The sequence below is a fragment of the Pyrus communis genome, chromosome 1 (genome assembly GCF_963583255.1).
Source record: "Pyrus communis chromosome 1, drPyrComm1.1, whole genome shotgun sequence".
Lineage (NCBI taxonomy): Eukaryota > Viridiplantae > Streptophyta > Magnoliopsida > Rosales > Rosaceae > Pyrus > Pyrus communis.
Window position 1 is genome coordinate 19,242,059 of NC_084803.1, and position 4,472 is coordinate 19,246,530.

General features: G+C 33.5%; 1 protein-coding gene across 1 annotated transcript; it reads right to left on the reverse strand.

The window, feature by feature from the left end:
• Positions 1-215: 215 nt before the first annotated feature.
• Positions 216-3,629, reverse strand: LOC137713446 (triacylglycerol lipase OBL1-like). Its single transcript, XM_068452743.1, has 5 exons — positions 3,238-3,629; positions 2,263-2,456; positions 2,103-2,136; positions 1,193-1,821; positions 216-827 (listed from the first exon to the last, which is right to left on the reverse strand). The coding sequence occupies exons 1-5, from the start codon at positions 3,545-3,547 to the stop codon at positions 549-551; spliced, it is 1,446 nt and encodes a 481-aa protein (XP_068308844.1). The 5' UTR covers positions 3,548-3,629; the 3' UTR covers positions 216-548.
• Positions 3,630-4,472: the final 843 nt, after the last annotated feature.

Genomic DNA, 4,472 nt, shown 5'->3' on the forward strand with positions numbered 1-4,472 from the left:
AGATGTTAAAGTTTAAACCCAAAATTTAAATTTGAAGGCTTGTGTGGCACATTGATTTTTCATATATGTCAAATTTAAATTATTATTTATTATATTATTTACTTTTTATAGTTGTAATAAGTATTTTGAAACAAAAGATAAGTATAAAAATTATCAAAAGCATTTATTAATTACTAAAAATAGATTTGAAGATGCTATCAATTTTGACAGCGACTTTCTTTGTTGCCTTTCTATGTCATGCCACGTAGGAATTGACATTTCGGTTGAAAAAGATTAGGGATATCTTTTATTACTATTATTATTGATATGGACATTTTGACATCTCATTTGGAGACGCTCTTAGGCATTTTTATTTTATTGTACTTGTAACAGTTGTACTATAAGGGTTTTCCAAATAAAAAAATTGCATTTGTTTTCCGTGAAAAAAATGTAAAAGAAATAAAGATTTAATTAACTCAATGGCCTTCTTAGTGAAAGGTATAAACTTGGAAACACACTACAAATTCCTGCGGAATTTGAAATTAATTACAATGAAATCGTAGGCAGGACTATATGGATTTTGATTTCACTGAATTCGTGTGAGGGAGGAACACATGCGAGGATCCTAATCTGGTGGCATTTACATAATCTTGGGGACAATGTGCTGGTGCTCCTGGCAGTAGCAAACCCATTAGCCTAAACAACTTGAACAAGGGGCCTTCATTGTAGTTTGGTCCCAACTTATTTGGAATGGTGAAACTTCTTGCGAGCTCACCAAAAGCATTCATTATCATTGGTATTGTCCCTGTTGGAAAGAAGTAATTCTTGTTTGGCTCTTCTGGAACAACCTGCAGCACATGAATATATAATTAAGAAGCATGCAATAATATATTATGAAATTAGTCCAATAATTAAGAAGCATGTAATAAGATATTATGAAATTAGCCCACTCTATACGATTTCTAGAGAGTTATTATTGACATTATAAAGTAATAATAACAACACAATTTTTATCAGAACTGAGATATATATCAGCCGTATTTCTAATTGGAAAATGATATTTGTTTATGTTATAAAATTTTGAATTTGGACCATCAGCCAAGTCGATTCTTTTTCACAATCGCACGACAGATAATGTTGGTTAGATAACATAATATGACATAATAAACATTTCCATTCTTACTAGATTTGATAAGAGAAAAGTAGTGCTCACCTGAACTTCATAATTCCTATTATAGTAGAGGCAAGTCCCAAAGTGCTTGAACATTAGAGCTTTGTCATCATAAGGCAACCTAGGCACCATGTCACTCCCATAAACAAACCTAAAATACCTAATCTTATGCTCTTTCATTTTCTTTTCCATGTACTCCCCAAAAGCCTTATCTCCAACCCTAGGCTGCCCAAATGTATAGACTCCCTCCAACCTCTCCAACAGCAAATCTGAATCCTTCCCTTTGTGAAATGTTAAAACTGCCGGAAAGAGAATTGCTAGTGCCCCACCTAAACTGTGCCCAGTTATTATAAATTTGGCTTTGTCATTTTCCAGAAGAAGTTTTTTCAACATATCTCTAATGGCATAGTAAGCCAAGGCTGGGCGGCTACCGTCTTCTTTGATTTGCTCAGGCTCCGGCCAACCGACATTCTTTTGTAAGCCTAGAGCTTTCATGAAGCCACTATGGATCTTTCCAACCCCTTCAAGTTGATACCAGGAGATGTCAAAGTCGGAGCACCATGCATCCGCATCAAAGGGTTCAGTGCCTCTGAAGGCCACAACAATTGTGTCATGGTCACCACTTCTGTCACGGAACATACAGGCTTGTGTTGTGGCTTTTTCTTGATAATCTACACGACAATAATAATGTTTTGTTAGTTTGGGATTTAAGTGGTACTTAACTTCGAATGACTTTAAGTGAATTTTTGCTGGGTAAATTAACCTATATATAATTCACTTATATATAGATCATATTACCCTATGTTAATGCGTATACATGAGATTTAATTTCCATAGTCGAACAGGAAAACTTTTTGTAACCTATTTTAGAAAATAAAATATGCATTAACAAAGTTCTCTAAACCGAATTTTCTGTACTTTATAATTTTCTTCAGATTTAGTCATTTCTTACCATTCCAGAAGTCATAAGAGCCCAAGAACTCCATCTGCAAAAAGAAGGAAAATAGAAAACAAAAGGCAGTCATCAGTTTACAGTTGAACCATAGGACTATCATATTATACTAAAATTAATGGAAGCATTGGAGGTAAAGATATGCAAAATAATGTGATACCTTCCAATGATCCTGGACAACAGTTTGGATGTAGAATGTGTTCTCATATGATATTTTAGACGCCATCACACTAAGTGCTGCGTTGTACTTGCCATCTCCAGGCTTGATGCTTTCGTCCAGCTCTACTCGCTTGTCCAAATTTCCAATAAACGACAAGAACGTTCTTGAGGATTTATCTGGTATTATCACGTTACCTGTTCGTATCACCATTAATATCCATTTAATCTCCATAAAATAGTCCAACATGTACAGATTAATTATATATTTTTTTTCTATTGTTTATTGACCTGGTTCACAGATTAGAAATACTATCACAGTTGATATATAACACTTCTTTAACATAAAATAAAATAAAAAACACAGTTCATCATAGCTACTACATTATGGTACGTACTTCCATCATTCCATGTGATACAGATGCATGCGTTCACTAGCTAGTATTTTTTTTATTAATTTAGTTTTTTCACGCCAAATTTGCCAGCTTGGACCCATATTATCTTATATTATATAGACCAACTAATACAATATCCATCTCATCCCTTCGTATATAATTCCAAAATATAAAGTTATTTACTTCCCGACATGCCAACTGCTTTCTCTATCTATCTGATCTATCTATTTTTAAAATTATGAAACACCGAGAACAGAGGCAGTGGAGGCCGTTGCTGCCGCTCAAGCCTCCATTTAGATGTTCTCATGAGAGGCAGCGTTGATGGCACTACTTATGATAGTCGTTACTCAAATTACATTAATTTCTTTTATGAGAGTGCTAATTGTGGACGAATTCTGGAATCGGTATTCAGGGAGAAGCCAATACAGCCATTTGTGTTTTGTTCTTGGGCATGGAAGGAACAACTGTGAGTGCATGATAAAAGAATACTAATTGTAATTAATGCTAGTAAATTGGCAATTAACTTAACCAAAACAGCTGCTGCGTGGGAAGGACGCAAGTTAATAAATAAACTATATGTGTACCTCGCAGTAAATTTAGAAGGAGTCCGACCAAGTTTTGATTACTTGAGACAAGATTCAAACACATCTCGATCCCCCAGCCAATAGCTGCCATTGGCTTGGCCACAAATTGAAGCAATTTTTGGACAACAATAGAGAGAAATATGAGCCATCTGCGCTGAAAGTCGTCCTCAGTTTCCTCAGAAGAGTCAACGAACCTCCTCCTTTCTAAGTTATTGGAAAACAAGATGTGAAACAGATCAAAGAAACCCACATCCTTTGGTTCAAGGAGCATGTAATTGCATGAGAAACCCTTATCACAAGCAGCTGCCATGGCTATGGGAGTTTATTTGCTGTGAAAATGATGAGAGAATATAACGTAAACTTCTTTAGTGGTGGAGTTACTATGTGTTAAATTGCTGCGCTACAAGTTTCTCTCTCAATATATAGCTAGTTTGTGATAAATAAACAAATAATTGTAGGATGCTATTGTTGATCAGCTAAAGGCGGCTGCGTTATCGATGAAAATATGGCTAAGTCTTGGTCTTCTCTTAGACTTTCTTTGACGCGTTCTTAAAACATATTTTTCATAAAGATTAAATTTTTAGATAAAATTTTGTAAGCTAAATGATATAAAAGTTAATAATTAGATTATTACTTAAACATTAATAAACGTACTCATTCTTATTAGTAACACGTAATTTAATTTTTAAATTTTATTTACAAATTTAATCTCTCTCTAATATTGTCCTTTCCACTTATACTGTACAAGTGGGAATCCTTTTGTGCGGGACAAATTCCAGAAAACTCGAACGCCATGCTGGATCTATATGCTGGGATGTTTGATAGTGACATTGACACATTGTATTTTACTTTTTACACTTTTATTAATTTTGTTTATTGATTATATTTAATTTATTTAATTTGATGATTAAAATTAAGAAAAGTATGTGAAAGGTAAAAATGAGGAGTATTGCTAAAGAGATTAAATTTAGAGATAAAATTACAAAATAAAAATGATGTGTTACTAATAAAAACAAATATGTTTATCAACGATTAAATAATAAATCAATCCTTACTTTTTATGTTCTTTAATTTTTTAAAATTTTATATACAAAATTAACCTTTATAGCATTATTGAAAAATAAATTTTAACCAAAGGCTTCATTTGAGTGTGGCCCGGAACACCATAACCATAAACACTTTTTTATAGTCCATCGACGTCAGCACCACTGAGTGTGATCCCGCAAAACACAATT